The sequence below is a fragment of the Psammomys obesus genome, unplaced genomic scaffold, assembly GCF_907164565.1.
Source record: "Psammomys obesus unplaced genomic scaffold, mPsaObe1.curated_primary_1811, whole genome shotgun sequence".
NCBI lineage: Eukaryota > Metazoa > Chordata > Mammalia > Rodentia > Muridae > Psammomys > Psammomys obesus.
In genome coordinates, this window is record NW_026596073.1 from 29,364,056 (window position 1) to 29,385,368 (window position 21,313).

The window sequence follows — 21,313 nt, forward strand, 5'->3', positions numbered from 1 at the left end:
ATATATATATATATATATATATATATATATATATATATATATATGTATGTATGTACGTATATATACATATGTGCATGTATAACAATTAGTGGGGAAAAAAAGAGGCCATGAATTTGAAGAAGAGTAGGAAGAGGTTGATGGGAGGATTTGGAGAGAGAAAAGGGAAGAGAGAAATGTTATAACTATATTATAGTCTCAAAGACAAAGTTAAAAATAATAATAGCCGAACAAATGCAAGGGTCCCTTTTTAAACATACCCCATAAGAGCCTTTAAATACTATGTCTGAAAAATAGTAGCACTTTCACCTCCATTTTTACCCACAGCAATAAACTTCTCACCACTGTATGTAAAGAATCTGCTGGTCTTACAGGAAATAGAGTTAAGTGGCTACATGTTAAACTTTGGGCAATAAAACGGAAAATTGTTACATTAGTGCAAAAATAACTTTTTAAAATAATTTTTATTTTTTTAATATTAATTACAGTTTATTTACTTTGTATCCCAGCTATAGTCCCCTCCCTCATTCCCTCCCACAAAAATAACTCTTAATGGAATGTCAAATAAAGGAATTTCACAGGTTTGATGGTGGCAAAGACCAAATTAAACATTAGGAAGAGTAACTCAGTAGCCAAGAGCACTGGCTGCTCTTCCAGAGGACACAGGTACTGTTCCCAGCACCCGCATGGCAGCTCACAACCATTGTAATCCAGTTTCAGGGGATCTGACGCCCTCTTCTGGCCCTTGTGGGAACCAGGCATGCACATAGTGCACATTCCTCCCCAGTAGGAGTTGTATAGTTTTCCTATTACTAAAATTACTTCCCCCATCACACATGCCCATCGGCGCTCCTTGAAAACATAGACCACATTGATGTAGCATTGCCCAGCTGGTCATTCTTCCGTTGGAAGCCACTAGGGATGCTTTCTGCTTTGAATTTATTATTTATGGATAAATACATAATTCTACGCTTAATGTTTCATTCTCATACAAATATTTAGCAGTTAAGTAAAGATAATCAAAATCAGCACATCAGGACCATTTTAAAGGATTTCTCAGTGTAATGATCAGTGTCTGTTACAGTGTAACTAGACAAAAAAGGTGGCACTTTACAAAAGTGAGCCATAAAAAACAAATGAGTTTCCCCCTTTTCACTTGCTAATTTTCCTGTGTCATGCAATTTGTTTTTCTCAGTCTACACCCTGTCTTTTACCTTTCTCCTTTTCAACAGCACTTCACTGATGCACATACGATGAAACACTTGTAACGAAGGGGACCCAAGTAGTTTGTGCTCTTTGGTTTCCAAAGCTTAAAGCTTAAGTTATAAACTATTCTGAGTTCTTCAGATGGAATGAATGCTCGAAAACTGGAGGCAGAAGAAACGTGTAGGCAATGAGGCTGTGGCCTGGCTTTGGGTATCTTGTCTGTGGGGACAGTAAAAGAGTGCTGACAGTGACTCTGTCCTTCCTGGTGCACCACTAGGAGGTGTACCTTGGAGATAGCAATATTTTGCAAGCTCAGCGTTGCCTCAGACCTTCCCCGTTAGTTTGCTACAAAGAAAGTCTCTCTTAATACATATCAAAAAGTCTTTCCTCTCACTAGAGGAAATAAAGTACCAAAATATATAAACATCTGTAATCTCTATCTGTCATCTATCTATCTATCTATCTATCTATCTATCTATCTATCTATCTATCTATCTATGATCTATTTTTATCAATAAATAAGGTTACCTCATGTTTCTTTTGATGAGAAACACCAGTTACAACACAGACATGAGAGGAGAGTGAGGTAGAGCTGGACTAAGAAGGGAAAACAGAGCAGAACAGGGGAGCCAGAGACAGGAGGGGCAGGGCCGGGACCCACAGCTCATTACTTTAGAATGAAAAGTGCCTTTCTTTTTGGGCACTTTGTTTTGGGACCGCTCCACGAAGCAAGTAAGGCAGAACCTCAGGGACAAACAGAGCCTTTAAAGGATGAGATGAGGTGACCTGTCATCACAGAGATGGCAACTCATAGGACCATGTATTTGTCTCTTAAGTTCTATTACTTGTCACTTGCCTGATTCTTCATCATTTTTTACTTTTTTCATTACGGCACAAATATCAATCGCAAAGCTCGTTTTCCTAAGTTCAACAGCATACTGTACCTTACATTACAATGTTCAGCTGTTTAATATTCAAGGACGATAGCACAATTTTAATAATTTTTACCCCGTTTAGCAATGCACAGAAAGTCACATTACATTGACTACATGGATAAAAACTGCTACCAAACCATTGTTTTATGTATGATGTCTTTGCTAACTGTACTTTAATAATCTGCAAAGCTGCTTTAATGATCTTTTAAAGTTATAGTCTCATGTACTGTGTCAGTTCAAATGGAAAACATGTCCTGTTTCTCTTTTTGTCAACACTTAAAAAGTAGTCTTTGGCCTTTGCTCAAAATAACTTTCCACGCAAATGATCTCAATTATGATGGTATCGTTACAATTCATGTCCACTGTCGAAAGTGGAATTTTCAGAAACTTCAGAACTAAAGAAGGCAAGCTGTCGCTTGAGCTGCATTTTCTCTCCCGGATTCTCACATAATCTGACCTCGATGTTGGCATCGCTGAATGCATCTCCTTTGGTTTCTTCTACTGGACGCTGTTGTCGGGATAACTTTGCTCTCTTTTGCATCATTGAAATTCCAGAATTCCCATGCTTCCGTGCTGGAGGGAAGGTTTCTTTCACTATGCAATAGCAAACTGCAGACAAGAAATTCTTTTTGAAGTTTTCATTCATAAACGCGTACACAATGGGGTTACAGATGGAGTTGAAAAACCCAATGATTTGTACTACAGCGAAAACCATCTTGATTGTGACATCATCATATTCTTTTTCAAAATTACCTGAAATAGAATAATACTTCAGAATGCTGATTGACTTTCTCAAGAAAATTCAAAAGCACTTATCATCTGACATTGTCAGAGGCGAAAGGTATGTAAATTTCTGAAGACCACTTGGGGAGAGGAATCTGATTATCTGGAAACAAATGACCTTTGTGATGAGCATTCTTTACCTACACAGGCTGCTCTCCGGCACACATTACCAGGCAATTCAACCAAAACATTCAAGTGTCGTGTAAGCTAGAAGAAGGAGTTCAAATAGTCACTTGCACTGCAGAAAACATCGTCACACTGAAAACCATTCAAAGTCCTAACTTACCAGGGAGACTGTCCCGGGTGCTGACTGACAAAGGCCACATTGAGGTTGTAAAGAGATGATTTGTAAAATGCCATATGGCTCCCCTTAGGGGTCATGTGAGAATCCGGAAGCTTTTCTTTATTGTGTACAACTACTAAAGTACGCTGGCTAGGGTGTCCTCGTCATACAGAATCACCCTCCACACAGTGAGCTGGTGCTCTTTTAGCAGGAAGGAGCCAGACTCGAGGCTTGATATTTAATTAAGCCTGGGAATAGCAACAGGTTTACTGTCATTCCTGTCTATTCTAGCAGGAAGTGGGTCAGAGTCGTCAAAACGAGAATGCCAGGTACTCACTGTATTCAACCATCATGTGAACAACATGGAAAGGTGCCCAGCATGCCGCGAAGAGAGCCACTACTGTCACCATCATCACGACAGCCCTCTTCTTCTTCCTAGACCCGCAAAAGAGTAGCGTGTTGGTTCACTCGCCCGTGGAAAATGTGTTAAACGGCAAGACTGGCATCGAAGTTGGCCTTCGTCCACCCCAGCATAACTGCAGGCAGCTTATCGCCTTTTCCTGTTTGTTTTACTCCTGCCTTCATGGTCTTCATGTAATACATATGTTTGTGATGTGTGCTTATTGTGGGGTTGGTATTTTACGAGGTTACTGGCATGTATTATATCATTAATATTCAAGCAAATCAACGGGCCAGCGCAGAAATGGGGACACAGAGAAGGTTCCGTGATTGGCAGTCAGATGGCTAGTAACAGACGTACTTTGGGTTTGGATTTAGGCCTCTAAGTTCAGTGAGTAAGCTCTGTGATAGCAAAATGTCAATATTTATAAAATACAGTGAGCTTCAAGGACAAATACGGAACTCTGGCTTACCAGTAATTCAGGCTCATTTCTTTATTCTTCTTATGAGGTAGACTTATATCTGCAGTAGAACTAAATAATTACTTTCTATTTTAAAAGTTCAGACTTGGCACCTCTCCTTTCAACTCACTACCTCCCCCTCACCCCTCCAGCCCCCACCTCCCGAAGAAAGGGAGCAACCAATTCAATAAAAATTCCCAAGGTGATGAAGTTTTGGGACTGCCCTATAGTCAGAAGGGCCCGTCTGTACACAAACTGGTCACTAGAGGGCACTGCACACCCGAGACGCAACCAAATCCATCAGATCTCTGGAAGCCTGCACAGAAGGCCTCACTCGGTTTCATCTGAATGGTCAGTACGGACTAGGAAGTAAGTCTACTGTACTGTATATGCAGCATCATAGTGTTAAAAAATAATACTAATGAATAAGGCCAGAAAGATAGCTGTTACTTTAAAATCAAATTTCAACAACAATCATTCAACATAAGTAATACGCTCTGGTTTAAAAAATTTTTTCTAGGTATATGTTGGCACCATCTTTGAGTAGCAGGAAGTAGGGATGGATGTCACTGTGTAACTCTGTATATTTGAAAAAAAAAACAGGGGAGAGAGAAAATGCGGATCTGTGTCACCTGGCCAGCGAAGTGACACAGAGAAGGGAACACAGCTATGACACCGGCTCATAGCCCTTCCTGCAAATTATATTTACATATAGATGAAAATGCCACCATGCTCTTAATTCTCTTCCTAGCTCCAACTTCGCTTTTGATTTAAGAGCTAATGATTTTGATCTATCTTTTTGCAATACACTAAACTGCACAGAGCTTCAAGGATTTAAATACTCAACTTAGATTATTGTGACTAAATTATCCAAGAGTTCTGGCATCCTTGGCAACAGTCCCTCCTAGTACAACGATTAAAACATTTTAAACAAAGACGAACATTTATTCAGACAGACCTGGCTATTTTGGACATTTCTTTCCCATGAATAGTTTGGAGCGCTGAGCTGTCTCCCACTCTTTTCTTGATCCACAGTTCATAGCCAATCTTACTGTAGAGGGCAAGCATCACCACGAGAGGCAGGAGGAAGAGGATGACGAGAATGAAGGTGGTGTAGATTTTCTGGTGCACGGGGCTGGCCCATTCTTCCAAGCAGCAGACATGTTCTTTTTCATATAGGAAGTCATACTTAATCTTTATAGCAAGAAGAATTCAGTTATAAGAACCAGCAGTCAACACGAGAAGCACTCAGCTGTCATTGCAGTAAATCATTTTAGAGACTTTTCACATTTGTCGCTGATATTATTTCAAGTGTGAATCACTGCTTTATTGTTATTTTGTAGTAAAATGCAGTTTTTCTGCTTACCTGCTTAGGTCTTTCGAGAACTTTGTGCTTTTAGATTTGAAATGGAATTGAGGTCTGTATATGCTTCTTTCATTTCTTAACTTTTATTTATTTATTTATTTATTTATTTATTTATTTATTTATTTATTTTTGCTTCTCAGAACTTTTCAGTGAGTTAAAAGAACACGCTTCCCACACTGTATATTGAAAATAACATATGCTATCTGCTGTTTGCTTCTGCTTTAATATTAACTGAACCAACATATTTTGCTTTCTCACTTGTTGAAGAAACAGACTTGGAGAGTCACCAGACTTCCGTAAAGTAAAAGATGCTAAAAGAGGCAACTGATAGCTTTTAAATTCTAAGGCAAATGGGAAATGAGGTCCAAACCACTGCCATCCTGAAATAATCCAAATGACCTTTGTTCGCTGATTTATTCAAACTATTTCTGGCAGACTCGTTTTTAAGTTCAAACTTTATTAACAACAACAGGAATTGATGTGGCTCATTTCTAGATCAAACCAAACCCTTTAAAACATATTCAAAAGCCACATCTTTAGGTAACAAAAATGAAAATGTGAGCATTTATCAGGAATGTTGTCCTCTAGACACTTTGGATCTTTTCAGGTGAATACTTAGGTTTTGAATATAGCTTCACTTTTGTTTATGTGCTTATGTGCAATTTCATCACAATCTTCAGTAGCAATTGAAAGGGCAAGAAAATCCAAGTTCTGGTCTAGGTGTTACAGACAGATATAATCGGGATATGAACCACTGGGAAAGCAATTTCAAGATCTGAACTTCCCATGACTAGAGGTAAAACCACAACCTATTCCGACTCCCTATAAGCTGCCCCTACAATGACCATAGAGATCACGAAATAACAAAGCCCCATGCTAGTCTCTGATGGGTTCACATAGCTCCGGGGACAAGCAAATCTCTAGGTATGCTCTAACCCAGGTGTTCTCTCCCTGACTTCTCATGTGTGCTACATTCCTGGCAACACAGTCTCTACTTCTAAACATACATTTCTCTAAAATTTTACCGTTTAAGACAGAACTGAGAGCTGAGAAGATATTCAGGGTCTATGGTTCACTTCTACTTTCACCACCCTCCTCATCCTTACAAACGAGTCACATTTTTCTCCCAAACACAAATGTCACCGTGGGCACCAAGGAAAGAGACCATTTATTACTGACACTAGTGATACCAGTGTCAACAACCCATGAAAAAGCCTTTTGCTTTCCTCAGTGTTAGATGTTAGATATATTGTACTCAGTGTGAAGCCTGAGAGTCGGGGAAAATGGTATGCTGACAAGTGCCCAGAGGGGACCTAAGTGGTGACATTGTTCATTTAATCATTTCTTTGCATTCCCTGAGAGATGAGAACAAGCCATGCCTGAGAGAACACAGCATCAAGAGCCTCATGTTCCATCATCTTCCTGGGAGACTCGGGTTCCTACGTGCTTGCACACGTACTAATAGCATTTAGGGATGAGGCGACCACGGGATGCACGTTAATACAGGAAGCAAATGTGATTGGCTGATCTGATAGTGAGCGAAGTTCTGTCAATAAGATTGTACATTACATTTTCTACCAAGCAAATTAGTCATGTATTCAAGGTGTATTTAAAGTCTGCTCTGGAGAAAAGTTGTTTTTTTTTTTTTTAATTGCCACATCTACGTGTTTTCTGTGGTGCAGGAATGATCTTACGTTGGGAGTGTGTCATTTGTGAAAGAGTCCACCACTCTACATTGTGCTGGTGGCGAAGGTGGTCATGGTGGAAAAGAGCTGGTCGTGCCGGAGGTGCGTAGAAGGGCTCAGGAGTGGGCAGGCAGCCAGAGGTGTTGGGTGTCTTGGGAAAATGAGGTGAAAAGCATCAGGTATGAGTCACAGTCAGACCCAGAGACACTGTTTTAGACCACCTCTGTTCCTGCCTCTCCCCTTTCTCCTCATCAGCTTGTGGGAGGGAGAGGCTCAGCTGCACACAGAGGAACAGAGACACCCAGCAGGCAGTCACAGCCCTTCACATTTCTAGGCCCAATGTCAATTCAAGCGGAGGGAAAGGCCGGGTTTTAAATCGATTATATAAACTTAAGCGACTAAGACAGTGGACTGGAAGTTTCATAACAGATGTAGCACTGTTTCTGTGTGGAAAGTGAGCAGAGAATGTTAATTAACTGAATTCTGGCAGAGCTGGTGCCGCGGCTTGGGACATCCTCAGATAGCTTTTCATAAGTGCTACCACATAAAGCTGCTCTCTGCTCTCACACGGTTCAGCTCACTCAATACTCAAATCATAGAACAAATATCAGATTGTTTCTAAAACCTACTCTTATCTTATGTTTCACTTGATATCCTTGCTGATGGATGTGGCAAGCTTAGTAAAATTCCATATTTGCCTTTCTGTTTAAAAAAAAAGTAGAAAAAAATTTTGTCAGGGGCTATGTGAGCTATGCTCTGTTGCTTTTGAAGACTGCTGTCTGTGTTAGACTGCAAAAGATGTTAAAGTTCACACCCATAGAACAGGTTGGGTCAAGCCAACACCTACCCTCCTTTACCATGAATCCCCACACATGGCCGAACCCATCTGAGGCGGGAAAAGGAGAGGGATTAGATAAGATGCTCTCTGAATGTGTTTTCTACTCATTTTTTTTCAATTTATCTATGAAGATGATGCAGGCAAGAAAGGCTTTATGGAAGAGAATCAATTAATCTATTACATTTTTTTTGCATGAGTTAACAATGAAAGAAAATATAGAGGAGAAAGGAGAAAGAGAATAGAGAGTAATGGACAGGCAGGAGGGTCAGATGGGAAGGGGAGGGGGGTGAGAAAGGGAATCTGGAGAGGGACAGCTAAAATTAAAGGCTACTTGAGGGTGTGTGTGGAAACTTAATACAGTAGAAGCTTTTAAAATCATACACACATATGAAATCACCAAATAATAGGGAGACAGCTGCAGCTGGATATCTCTCACCACTAAATGAAGCTTCCAGTACCTGGAATAGGTTGTATCTAATCACATTGTTAGCCAAAGGGGTCCCGGGGAACCCCCAATAATGCTGGCTGACACAATGGCTATAGGTTTCTCTCCACAAATTGAGAGCCAGGCTGTACTGCTGAAAATAACACACACACAATTCATTGAACACAAAGAAGTCCAGCTGGTGCCTGCCTAGAACCTTCACCACTTTTGTCTAGTGTTCTTGGTACCAGAAGGTACTCTGCATGCTACCAAAAGAGCAATGGAAACTCCAACCCAGCTACAAACTCTTTGATCTACACTAGTGCAACGGTGGTGCAAATCTTGTGAGAATAAGCGAAGAATATCTGCTTTGCTTCAAGGCCTGCTCCACGAGATGGAATCCATATTCAGTGCTATCTGGGTGACCAAGAACCTGAGACTAGATAGCACGGGGACTTAGGGGAAAGCCAAACGCTTTTGTTCTACAAAAGGAACTTAGCAATAAAATGTCTCTTAAGGACAGGCTGCTGTACTCATAGATCAGTGCCTTGTTGAGTCATCATCATAGAAGCTTCTTCCCGCAAGAGATGGGAACAAACACAAAACCCCACAACCAGATAATATCCAGAGACCTCAGAACACTTAGCCCTAAACAGCACGCCTCCATCAAACCCCTCCCCTCAGGACTCAGAGAACCCTGTGGATGAGGAGACAGAAAGAGTGTAAGAGCCAGAGGGGATGGAGGACACCAGGAAAGGAAGGCCTTCTAAACGCAGCCCAGGAAAGGAAGGCCTTCTAAACGCAGCCCAGGAAAGGAAGGCCTTCTAAACGCAGCAGGACTGACACACCTATGAACTCACAGAGACTAAGGCCACTTGCACAGGGCTTGCATGAACCTGCACCAGATGGGGTCCTAGAGCTGAAAGGAGATGTGAAAACACATCCCATCTACAACCCAGAAGCCAGCTCCAACTGACACCCACTTTTAAGTGAAAAATTAGTTTTTTTCCAAGGGAGTCTCCCTGGAGAAACCAATGACTCTTAAGGGTAGGTTGCAACCCAGCACTAGCTGGTCAACAGAAAACTAATTCAGCTGCATATTTGGAGGTTTCTTGTCTCATAATATCCTGTCAGGGCATTTGTCTGTTTGTTTGTTTATACTTTACAGGTTTTGCTTATATATTATGGCTTCTGGTTTTGTGTTTTTGTGAGATTTCTGACAGTGCGAACAAGTGGGTCTTTCCGTTTATATCTGTTTCCTGTACCTTTTCTTGGACTCTTTTCTTTCTGTTGGTTTTGTCCTATTTCAATTTGTTTGTTTTTGTTCTGTCTTATTATGATTTATTACTATTATTCCTTAGATGCCTATTTGTTTTCTAATGAGAGACTAAAAGGGTGTGGATCTGGATAGGAGAAGGAGTGGGGAGGAGTTGGGAGGGGTAGAGGAAAGAAAGCTGTAATCAGAATATATTGTACAAAAAAACTATTTTCAATAAAATAAAAAAATGTAGAGCAATCATTGTATTTTCAACTATATCAAGATGTTGGAGCATTCTAGGAAAAGCATGTCCAATTTGTAGGAAAATGGAGAAAGTGACTTGGAATGTTTTTTAAAAATGTTAAGCACCAATGTTAGCAATACAATATCTAGAAGAATTAAATAAAACAAAGGAAACTATTTTATTTCATTTGAAAGTTTTCCAGTGGAGGAACTGAGGTAATCCAGACTTGCTGAAATGTTCTTGCAATGGATAATAGTTACACATGAAAGATGTGGAGAAGGGTTTCAGCACCATAAGAAGCAATTCAACCCTGAATACCTCAAGTCGCTGCACGTGCCACATGGGTGAGCCGACGATGATGGCCACCAACCAGACCACACCTGTAAAAATGTGATAGTCATCAGAACGCAGTCAAGTGGAGCCCCGTGCTTAACCAGATAGGCGATCCTTATAATACAACACCAGCTAAATTTTTATAACAGAAATGCTGCTTGCTTATTTATTTCACGTGATGGTATTAAGTTTGCTACCTTTGAAGATTCTATCAGCTGTACACTCTACGTCTGACTATTATAAATTCAGACATAATGAAGACCATTAAGGACTGAGTGCTGATCACTAAGAAGGAAAATTAATCTAGTACCATGGTGGACTTTAGGACATTGCTTCAGATTCACCATTTCTTATGAGCTACGTACGTGGTATTCGTCGTGTGTTGCTATTGCTGAGCCGGGAACAGTGATGGCAAGCTAAGAGTCTAGAAGTGCTGGAAGCAAAAGGAAGAGAGCGGGATGTGTCTCTGTCAGCCGTCTGAAGGACTCTGTTGTCAGGCTCTTGCAACCACGAGCGACTGGGAGCACACGCCAGCACCGCACTCCTGCCCTCTGCTTCCCTCAAAACACATTCCCTGCTCTGTATCAGGGTCATCTTGCTCCTGCACACTCCGAGCTCTCACCTCAGCGTCAGATGAAGGTTAACGTGGAAAGGCCACTGGTAGGTATGAAAAGTTGGAGATGTGAACTTGGAGATGTGAACTGGAGAAATATATCTACAATAATATATTTAAGGATTAGGGTAGAAGTAAAGGAGAGATGGTGTCGGGTAAACACAGAGAGGACCAAATCCCTCAGGTTATACAGGAATTCTTAGACGTAAAGGACAAAGCTACGCTTCAACTGTGCAAATGTGACATTCCACAGTGAAGAGTGGCATTTACACTGCGGGTGACACACTGACAGCCGCACCGAACGTTTCAATCTGAGTATTAAATCTTCTAAGTCTCAAAGGACTTGACTCAGTCTTCGAGGGTGTTTGGGGAGGTTATTGGATCATGAAGGGACCAGCTTCATGAATGGATTAATCCACTGAGGAATGTGTAGGTGGATGGACTGCCTGGAAGCAGGGCCTGATTGGGAGGACTGGGTGGCTGGCCTATGACTTGTCCCAGACTGTTGCTGTCTGTGTACTTGTGGTTTGCTATGAGGCGGGCCACTGCTCTATTGCACGCTCACGTCATGGTTCTGATTTACTGCCCAAAGGCCCAAGAACTACCAGAGCCAAGCGGCCACGCACTGCGCTCTCTGAAGCCATATACAAGGCGAACCCTTCCACTGTTAACCTCAGCTATTTCGTCAAGGGGCAAAAAGCGGCTCACGTACCCAAGATTGTGAAAGCCCTTCGGTTGGTGTACTGCCACTTCATTTTAAAAGGATGGACAAGGCCTTGGTGCCTCTCTACAGCAATGCACGTCATAGTGAGGATTTCTGTCACGACTGCAGTGGACTGGACAAACGGCACCATCTTGCAAATGAAGGCACCTGCAGCAAGGAAACAGACCACGTCACATGAAAAACTACATCTTAAAAGCCTTAGCTGTTCCTTTGTAAATGACACAAGCCATTACCTCTGAATGGCCACTCAGAAGCTCCAGGGCTATAGCAGTTCCGTATATGCAAATGAATGAACAAAGTCAGCGTGGGTTTGTGCTTTAGCTCTTTAACTAGAGTTTTACACTCTTAAGTGCCATGGCATCGTACATAAAACAGTGGGAGACACAATCAGTAAGACGAGAAGGACGGTCTATGAGTAAGGTTGTGCACAGCCCTATTCCAACACATAAAAGCTGAGGGGGAGCATCGAGATTATTTGGGTGCAGTGTGGGCTAGGTAGCAAAACTCTGACTAAAGAACCATGAACAGAGATATCCCCGCCCTTGGTTTCTCTTTTCTCTACAGGCTTTCTGCCCTCTCATCCTTGCTCTCCCCAGTTCTGGTCTCCACCCTCTTAACTCTCTGCTCCTCCTCTCCTGCCTTGTTCCCTCTCTTCAGCCACTACCTCTGTCTGTTCTGTCTCCCTTTCCAAGTGAGATTTATGCATCTGCCCCTGTATCCTCTATGTTACTTATCTTCTTTGGCTCTGTGACTTGTAGTATGCTTATCCTGTATTATATGGCTAAAATCTACTTTTAAGAGAGTACATACCATGTGTATTTTTCTGGGTCTGGTCCACCTCACTCACGATGATCTTTTCTAGTTTCACCTATTTGCCTGCAAAGTTCATTTCTTTGTTTTTAATAGTTGAGTAGTATTCCATCATGTAACAGTTTCTTTATCCATTCTTCAGTTGAGGGACATCCAGATTAGGACTATTACCAAATAAAGCTGCTATGAACATAGTTGAGTGAGTGTTCTTGTATGGTAGATTGTTTTTTTTTTTTTTTGGGGGGGGGTGTATATACCCAAGAGAGGTATAGCTGCATCTTCAGATAAAGCTATTCCCAGTTTTCTAAGAAAGTGCCAGATTGATTTCCAAAGTGGTTGTACACATTTACACTCCTACCAGCAATGGAAAAGTGTTCCCCTTTCTCCACACCCTCGCCAGCATGTGCTGTCACTTGAGATTTTGATCTGAGCCATTCTGACCAGTGTGAGATGGAATCTCAGAGTTATTTTTATTTGCATTTCTCTGATGACTAAGGAAGCTGAGCATTTCTTTAAGTGCTTCTTTGTCATTTGAAAGAGTGCCAACCCCTTATGCTATGAACAATGCTCTGCCAAAGTTTTTTTTAAAAAAATATAATTTATTTACTTTCTATCCTGATTGTAGCCCCTTCCCTCCTCTCCTTCCAGTCCCTCCCTTCCTCTTACCCTTTACTTCCTCCCCTAGAGGAAGGGGGAGCTATCCTCTCCTACCATCTGACCCTAGCCTATGAAATCTCATCAAAACTACCTGGATCCTCTTCCTCTGTGGCCTGGCAGGGCTTTCCTACCAGGGGAAGTGATCAAAGAGCAGATAGCAGAGTCCATGTCAGAGATAGCCCCTGCTCCCCTTACTTGGAAGCCCACATGAAGACTGAGCTGCTTATCAGTTACATCTTGCAGACAGGAGCCTGACAGAGTTGTCCTCTGAGAGGTGTTACCCAGCAGAGCCTCAAAACAGATGGGAAGACTCACAGTCAAACATTGGTCAATGCCTAGGGAGTCTTGTGGGAAAGTGGCAGGAAAGAGAAAAGGACCTGGAGGTGACAGAAGCTCCATAAGAAGACCAACAGAGCCAACTAACCAGGGTCCAGAGGAGCTTGCTGAGACTGAAGCATCAACCAAGCACTATGCATGAACTGGACCTAGGCCCCCTACAAAGATGTAGCAAATGGAAACTTAGGCCTCACATAGGTCCTCTAGTAAGGGAAGTAGGGACTGCATAGGACACAGACTCACTTCCCAGCTTTTTTTTTTTTTTTAATCACTTTCCCTTGGCAGCACTGCCTTGACAGGCCACAGGGGAAGAGGATACCCTCAGCTCAGTCCTGATGTTACTTGATGAGATGGGCTGGATGAGCAAGGAAGCTCGCCTTTTCTGAGGAAAAGAGGAGGGGGATTCTTTTCTTCCTGCCTCCCATCCTCCCAGAGGAGCAGCAGGATGTTGTCACTGAATCCTGGTATACAGTGGTTCTGGGGACTCAAAGGCACTTAGGCAGCAAGTGGTCCACTCACTGAGCCCTCTCCCCAGCCTTTCTTCTTTGATTTTTTTATTCCCTTTAGAATGTCTATCCAACTTTATATGTAGATTAAACCATTAACCTTTTAAATTTCTTTTTAGTTCTATACAAGGCTGTCTTGTTTTTTTTGTGTATTTTTTTTAAATTGAAAATAAAATTTTCTTTCCATACAGTATATTCTGGTTATAGTTCTTCCTCCTGGTCCTCCCAGTTTCTCCCATTCCCTCTGGAGCCACCCATTTTCTGTCTCTCATTAGACAATGAACCAGCAACTATAAAAACACTTCTTGCTCTGCTCCTTAGGAAAAAAAATTTTTTTTTTTAATGTCTCACTTTAGGCAAACTGAGGGATGAGGTGTTCACAGGAAGCAGGACGAGGCAGGTGGAAGGAGGGTGAGGTCTGCCTTGGCCTATGCAACTCCCTCTGGCAGCCTCCCCAATACCTACTGAGGCTGAATGCCTCTCCCATCCTCAGAGACAACAGGTAGAGATTGTTGGTATATACCTGTAGTTAAACAAATGTTCCAAACCCCCTCATGGTGGGGCTTCCTCTGCTCTGCTAGCCTCCCTTGCTGACCAGCCTGTGCCCCACCTCCAGGCCTACAGCTCTGTGAAGCACCTGGACAGAGAAGCTGGATTGCCTCTAAAGGGAAACGGAGTCTACAAAGTTGTCTCTGGCATGTGTGCCCCCCCAGCTAATAACAATAAAGGTTTTTTTAAAACTGAAAAAAAGGAAAACAAACCAGCATCTAAGGGATAATAATAAAATAAAATCAGGTGAGTAAAAACAAAATAGAATGGTATATAATAAATAAAGAGAAGAGTCAAATAAACAAAGAGAAATAAAGAAAGAGAAGAGTCAAAGAAAAAGCACGCACACACATACAAGCCACATATAGACACAGAGGGACATACGTTTGCACACATGGGAATCCCTTAAAAACACAAAATCAGAAAGCATAATATACACACAAAGGACTCTTAATGTTGGGGGCAAAATCCCTGACTCAACATTATGAGACAAAGAACTTCAAAAGATGCCATTGAGTTCGTTTTGTGTTGCCCACCTACAGCTGGGCGTGCATTACAATTTTAACTTCCTTTACTTTTCTAATATAAAAGTCTCAAAGTGACAGACATTTTAAAAAGCCTCATTTTATTTATAACTGAAGAAACTGAGAACTGACTGCCAGTCATTACACCACTCCTTGACCCTAGGACAATGTGGAGATTGGTCTGGAACCCCAGTTAGAGACCCCTTCTACCACCCATCCATCAGTCACCCCACCCATTCTTGGAGTCTCCCATCCCTTCGCTACAGACCACTTGGAGTCCAACTGGAAAACCCCAGAGCCATTTGTCTGCCTGCTCATCAGTCACTCATCCCTCCATACCAACCCGGAACTGTGTAAATTTCGGACCAGGATTCCAGGTTGGAACCTCCAGAGCCAGACCTTCTGCCTCGAAAGAGCCACCACACCCCGTTACTCAGCTCTGGAATTGAGTGGATCCAACTCGGAACCCCAGTTAGGGACCCACAGAGCTTTCCTCTTCTCTATGAGCACCTCACACACTGTTTGGTTGTAGGACCAAGGAAAGTCTGACTTGGAAACCCAGCGTGAACCCAAGACCGAAAACCAATCATCATCCAGCTGGTTTCCATGGAACAGTCATTTCAACCCTCATGTATTTGGGTCCTGTGTGCTTGTCATCCCTAAGGCATTTCTTGTCTATAGCTGTTCCTCTGATACATGTTTCTGACCTTCAGTTCCCTGGACCACACTGACGCAGTAGGCTGGACAGTAGGCTGGCCAAGGCAGACACTAGGACTCTGACGTCCCCACCACCCTCTTCCGCAACTGTAAAAAAATTAACACCAGCCTTTATACACTTCACTGTTTGAATACTTATTATGCTGTAGAGAACCAGTTACCCCACATCTTGCCTGGATGTGACATTTTAATGTTAATCTTTGAGTAAAATGTTACTGCTATTCCTTAGAGTTTCATTTAGTATGGAGAGTGCCCTTTGCTAACCCACTCAGTTATCTTGACTTTTTCAGTTGAGAGGTTAGTTTTCAATGTCTTACAGCTGAAACAGAATACATTAGTTTTGGTGATCTGGAGCTGTGGCTTGCTGGTAGCCTTCTTGCCTGGCATAAGCAAGTCTCTGGGCTCATCTTTAGCACCCCAAAAGGAAAAGGAAGAAGAGTTTTATTTTTTTCTCCACCTTTCCTTACGCCTTTATTACTAACCTTCCCTGTATTAGACATGTCCTTGATCTGATAATCCCTGATGCTTGAGGCTCTTCCATTAACCTGCTCTACCCTTCCCAATGCATATTTCTAATTGTAAATAGCCATTTCTTTTTTTTAAATATAGGAAATTGATGTATTTAATAATATTTTAATTACATTGTTTTTATTTTATATTCTTCCCTTCCCCCAAGTCCTTCCAGATATCCTCCTCCCTTATCCACTCAACTTTAAGTTTTTCTCAAAAAAAAAAAAAAAAACCCAAAACAAAATACAATAAAATTCATCCAAACCAAGAAAACAAAATAAAGTCATATCCCAAAAGAAAACAACAACAACAAAGCCTCCCTAAACTGTAAACAAATAAAAGCACACAGGAAAAGCTGTGGAGTTCATTATATGTTGGTCAACTACTCCTGACCGTGAGGCCTGTCCTGGAGTGATATACCCAGTGTCACTGTATTGGAGAAAACTTATTTTCCCTTTCCTAGCAGGTATAAGTGACAGTTCAATTGTTAACCTTTACCCTAGTGGCTAGGTTTTCTCCAAAACAGACCATATAGTCAGTCACAAAGCAAATGTAAACTGATACAAGAAAATTGAATTAACCTATCATACTTTATCAGACCACCATGAATTAAAACTGGTCTCCAACAACAACGGAAATAACAAAAAGCCTGTATGTTCGTGGAAACCGAACAACTCCCTACTAGATGACCACTGGGTCAGGGAAGGAATAAAGAAAGAAATTAAAGACTTCCTAAACTTTAATGAATATAAAGGCACTACATACCCAAACTAATGGGACACCGTGAAAGCAGTGCTTAGAGGAAAGTTTCTAGCACTAAGTGCATTCATAAAGAAACTGGAGAGATCCCATACAAGCAACTTAACATCTCACCTGAAAGTTTTAGAAATAACAGAAGCAAACACACCCTAATGGAGTACATGGCAAAAAATAATCAAACTCGGGGCTGAAATCAGTAAACAAAGAGAACAATACAAAAAACAACAAAAACAATAAAAACCAAAACAAAACCACGAGCTGGTTCTTTGAGAAAATCAAACAAGATAAACAAACCTTTAACCAACTAACTAAAAGACAAAGAGACAGTATCCAAATCAACAAAATCAGAAATGAAAAGGAGAACATAACTACAGATAATAGTGAAATCCAAAAAATTATTAGGTCTTACTTCAAAAGCTTATATTATATTATCCACATATATATCCATATTATATTATCAAAAGCTTATATTATCCACAAAATTGGATAATATAAATTAAATGAACAATTTTCTTTTAGATACCACCTACCAAAGTTAAATCAAGATCAGATAAACAAGCTAAATGGTCCTATTACCCTTAAGGAAATAGAAGCAGTCATTAAAAGTTTCCCATGCAAAAATATCCCCCGGCCAGATGATTTTCATGTAGGATCCTACCAGACTTTTAAAGAAGTGCTAATACCAATACTCAAACTATTCCACAAAGTAGAAACAGAAGGAACATTACCAAACTCATTCTAAGAGGCCACAGTCACTCTGATACCTAAACCACACAAAGACCCAATAAAAAAAGAGAATTTCAGACCAATTTCCTTTATGAACAATGACGCAAGAATACTCAGGAAACCAAGTCCAAGAACACATCAAATACATAGTCCACCATGATCAAGGAGGCTTCAACCCAGGCACATAAAGATGGTTCAATAAACGAAAATCCATCATATAAACAAACTGAAAGAAAATAAAAGCTACATGACCATCTCATGAGATGCTAAAAAATAAAAAAAGCTGTTGACAAAATCCGAAACCCCTCTATGTTAATAGTCTGGGAGAGATGAAGGCTACAAGGCACATACCTAAATATCATAAAGGCAATATACAATAAGCTAATAGCCAGCATCAAATTAAATGGAGAGAAACTTAAAGCAATTCCGCTGAAATCAGGGACAAGACAAGGCTGCCCACTCTCTTTGTATCTCTCAATATAGTATTTGAATTTTTAGCCAAAGCAATAAGACGACTGAAAAAGATCAAGGGGATACAAATTGGAGAGGTAGAAGACAAAGTATCACTATTTACAGATGTGGCCCCCAAATTCCACCAGAGAACTATAACAGCTGATAAAAAACCCTCAGCAAAGTGGCTGGATACAAGATTAATAAAAAAAAAAAAAAAAGGAAAAAGAAAGAAAGAAATCAGTAGCCCTCCTATATACAAATGACATGGTCTAAGAAAGAAATTAGGAAAACAACACCCTTCCCAATAGCCACAAATAATATACAATTATCTTGGTGTAACTCTAACCAAGCAAGTCAAAGACCTGTATGACAAGAACTTCAAGTCTCTGAAGAAAGAAATTGAAGAAGACAACAGAAGATGGAAAGATCTCCCATGCTCATAGAGCAGTAGGATTAACATAATAAAAATAGTCATCCTACCAAAAGCAATCTACAGATTCAATGCAAAACCCATCAAAATTCCAACACAATTTTTTACAGACCTTAAAAGAACAATTCTAAACTTTATTTGGAAAAACAACAGCAACAACAACAAAACCCAGAATAGCAAAAACAATCCTATACAATAAAATAACTTCTAGAGGGCTCTCCATCTCTGACTCAAGCTATACTACAGAGCAATACTAGTAAAAACTGCACGGTACTGGCATAGAAATAGACTGGTTGACTAATGGAATTGAATTGAAGACACAAAAATAAACTGACACACATACGGACACTTGTTTTTTGACAAAAGAGCCAAATCATAAGAAAAGGCATCTTCAACAAATGATGCTGGTCTGACTGTTGAAAAATGCAAATAGATTCATATTTATCATCCTGCAGAACAATCAAGTCCAAGTGGATCAAAGACCTCAAAATGAAACCAAATACACTAAATCTACTAGAAGAGAAAGTTGGGAAGAGCCTTGAATTCGCTGGCACAGGAGACAACTTCCTGAACAGAACACCAACATCTTAGGCTCTAAGATCTACAAATAATAAGTGGGACCTCTGGAAACTGAGAAGCTTCTGTAAGGCAAAAGACACTATCAATTGGGCAAAATAGCAGTCTACAGATTGGGAAAAGATCTTCACCAATCCTACATCTGACAAAGGGGCTAATATCCAAAATATATAAAGAATTCAATAAATTAAATACTAACAAACAAAATAATCCAATTTAAAATGGGGGTACAGAGCTAAACAGAGAATTCTCAACAGAGGAATCTTGAATGGCAGAAAAGCACTTAAAGAAATGTTCAACGTCCTTAGTCATCAGGGAAATGCAAATCAAAACAACCCTGAGATTCTATTTTATACCCATTATAATGGCTAAGATAAAAAACACAAGTGACAGCACATGCTGACAAGGATGTGGTGCAAGGGTAACCCTTCTCCATTGCTGGTGGGAGTGTAGACTTGTACAACCACTTTGGAAATCAATCTGGTGCTTTTTCAGAAAACTGAAAATAGCTCTACCTCAAGACCCAGCTATACTACTCTGGACACATACCCAAAAGATGCCCTACCGATACAACAAGGACATACGCTCATCTTTATTTATTTGCAATAGCCAGAATCTGGAAACAACCTAGATGTCCCCCAACCAATGCCTGGTCCAACCTGAGACCCACTCCACAGAAGAGAGCGAACCCCTGACACTATTAACGATATTCTCCTGTGCTCACTGACACAAGCCTATCATAGCTGTCCTTTGAGAGGCTCCACACAGCAGCAGATCGAAACAGATGCAGAGGCCCACAGCCAAACATTGGGTGAAGCATAGGGAGCCTTGTGGAAAAGTGGGGAGAAGGATAGAATGACCTGGAGGTGACAGGAGCTCCACAAGAAGACCAACAGAGCCAACTAACCAGGGCCCAGAGGGGTTTGTGGAGACTGAAGCACCAACAAAGGACAATGCAGAGACTGGACCTAGGCCCCCTGCAGATGAGTAGCTCAGGGTTCATGTGGGTTCCCTAGTAAAGTCAGAGTTGACTCTAAAGTCAGCCAGAGCTGACTCTAACATGAACTCTGTTGCTTGCTTTTGATCATTTCCTCCTGGTGGAACTGCCTCAGCACGCCTCAGGGGAAGAGGGTGATCTCAGTCCTGATTGACTTGATGAGTTGGGGTAGATGGGTAATGGGGACTCCCCTTTTCTGAGGAATAGGGGAATAGGGAGGGAGAATGGGACCTGGAGGAGAGGAAGGAGGGGGCTTAAGATCAGGCTGTAAAGCGAATAAATAAATAAATAAATAAATAAATAAATAAATAAATAAATAAATAAATAAATAAATAAATTTTAAAAAGAAATGAAAATCCAGGACAACTGTTAGATTCTTAACTCAGTCATATTGGCAAAGTCTCTTCTACAGTGGAAGGCAGCGTGATCATAGGTTGTTGCCACTGAGAAATGGAAGTCTTTAAAGAACCACTACCCCATCAACACCACCATTTCACGTTTTACAGTGACGCTGCAGAGTTATCAGATTTCCTCCAAAGCAATATTTAAATTTAGAGCAACATCCGCCAAATTCCAGGCAGATTTTTTTAAAAAGTTAAAAATGCTAGTTTTAATGAGTTTCCTTCTATAACTAAATCAACCCTGGGAAAGATGCCTAAATGAGTGGAAAACTTCTTCTAAACAATATTTGGAGTAAGAGTTCTGCAGTAAACACTGTTGTGGGAGTAGCCACTGAGACAGCATTTTACATCAGAGAGCTAGAAAGATTGGATCAGAATAAAGTAGCAACATAACTCTATGATGAATTAAATGAGCTGTTTCACAGAGGTCTAGAAAAGACACAAGCAAATTTAAGACGGTATGCCAAAACATTTTACTATAGCAGGCTATGAGAGGAATCTGAGAGTATGAAAAGGATGAGACAGAAAGAAAGTGAGGAGAAAAAGAATGTAGCATTTTTGGAAGAGTAAAAAGATAAAATGAGACTTTTTTTTTTTTTTTTTTTTTTACTTCAGACCAGCCCATATCTGTCAGTATGAAGTCACCACCAGCTGTCGTACCAGGTACTCAAAGTATCTTCTAAACAATGGAAAAACATGTGTGCTGAGAAGTCTCAGGTCTTTCTCAATTCCAGATCCTAAGCACTGTCTTCCATGCTTAGCTTCATGTTGGAAAAGCTTCGGGAACTAGTGAGCTTCACAATGAGTCTGACT

At 40.9% G+C, this 21,313-nt stretch overlaps 1 protein-coding gene across 1 annotated transcript in view; it reads right to left on the bottom strand.

The window, feature by feature from the left end:
* Positions 1–2,484: 2,484 nt before the first annotated feature.
* LOC129690458 (pyroglutamylated RF-amide peptide receptor) overlaps positions 2,485–21,313 on the bottom strand; it is a 34,513-nt gene continuing 15,684 nt past the window's right edge. The window contains exons 2-6 of the mRNA XM_055626158.1: positions 11,538–11,696; positions 10,198–10,259; positions 5,023–5,258; positions 3,542–3,639; positions 2,485–2,891 (exon numbers count right to left, since the gene is read on the bottom strand). Coding sequence (XP_055482133.1) covers positions 2,485–2,891; positions 3,542–3,639; positions 5,023–5,258; positions 10,198–10,259; positions 11,538–11,696 — 962 coding nt within the window. The remainder of the gene's footprint in view (positions 2,892–3,541; positions 3,640–5,022; positions 5,259–10,197; positions 10,260–11,537; positions 11,697–21,313) is intronic.